At 35.5% G+C, this 1128-nt stretch overlaps 1 protein-coding gene across 1 annotated transcript in view; it reads left to right on the top strand.

The window, feature by feature from the left end:
• The window catches only part of ryr2 (ryanodine receptor 2 (cardiac)), a 250576-nt gene that overhangs the window by 45952 nt on the left and 203496 nt on the right, over positions 1-1128 (top strand). The window contains exon 2 of the mRNA XM_015379302.1: positions 630-749. Within this exon, the coding sequence (XP_015234788.1) occupies positions 630-749 (120 nt within the window). The remainder of the gene's footprint in view (positions 1-629; positions 750-1128) is intronic.

Consider the following 1128-nt stretch of genomic DNA (forward strand, 5'->3'; position numbering starts at 1 on the left):
TTACCAGATACAATCAGCTGTTTTTTTGTTTTTAACAGAAGATTTGAACCTTTAATCTGACTGAATGATCTAATTTAAATGTCTTTGTAAAGTTCCTTAAGATGACATGTTGTGATAACTCACTATAGAAATAAACTCCACTGAGTTTATTACTGAGGAAACAATTATCAATAGATTTTTTAGGACAGTCATATTTTTTATAAAACTGTTGAATAGCAGAACATTTTACTCCTTTATGGGCGTCTTTGATTGTATGAATTAACTAACTTTTAACCCTTTCAGCTAACATTTTTTATTGGGATGGAATCTGTTCTGTTAACATGATTTACTGTATTTATGACTTCCTTTCTGTCCTTATACTATTCTAGAGCTGCTGGTTTGGGATTCACATATATGCTTTGTTTATGAAAGCAGACAGAGCTCTGTTTTTGGAAAAGGATCTGAATTTGCAAATATTCAGATTGAAGTAGTGAAGTAAATTTGAAGTGGTGAATCTCTTTTTAAGATAAGAGAAAAACAAAAGACAATTTGTTAGCCTAAGCCTGTAAACTGTATCGGAGGCTTTGTAGGAGCAGAAAGGTTTACTCTTCATCATGCTCACTCCCAGCTCTGTTGTTTTGTGTGTTCAGGATGATGAAGTGGTCCTTCAGTGCTCGGCTACCATCCAAAAGGAGCAGCAGAAGCTCTGCCTGGCAGCGGAGGGCTTCGGAAACAGACTCTGCTTCTTAGAGTCCATCTCTAACTCCAAGGTACTGAACATGATCTGCAGTAGGTCCAACAATGACCAACAAAGAACTGTTTTATATTAGCAAATACAAAGTTTATTTAAGTTAAACTCATGTTTCAATATTAAAATACTTTCTATTTTATCTGTTTGATTCTTTAATGTTTTTAGGATAATGACTTATTTTTTAGAAAGTTTCAGTGACAAATAAAATCACAATATTTGACATGGAAAAGTCAGCTTAATGAATGGTTCCTGTTGTGCGTCATATGTCTCCATGAATGACTGCATCAGTGCAGCGATGCAGGGAGACGATTGTCTGAATGAGCTTCTGATTCAGGGAGAACATCTCAGCCTGGGAATCCAAAGCTAACGCTGCTAAACTAGAGACAAACGCCTTAATG

This window comes from Cyprinodon variegatus, unplaced genomic scaffold (assembly GCF_000732505.1).
Source record: "Cyprinodon variegatus isolate N-32 unplaced genomic scaffold, C_variegatus-1.0 Scaffold189, whole genome shotgun sequence".
Taxonomy (NCBI): domain Eukaryota; kingdom Metazoa; phylum Chordata; class Actinopteri; order Cyprinodontiformes; family Cyprinodontidae; genus Cyprinodon; species Cyprinodon variegatus.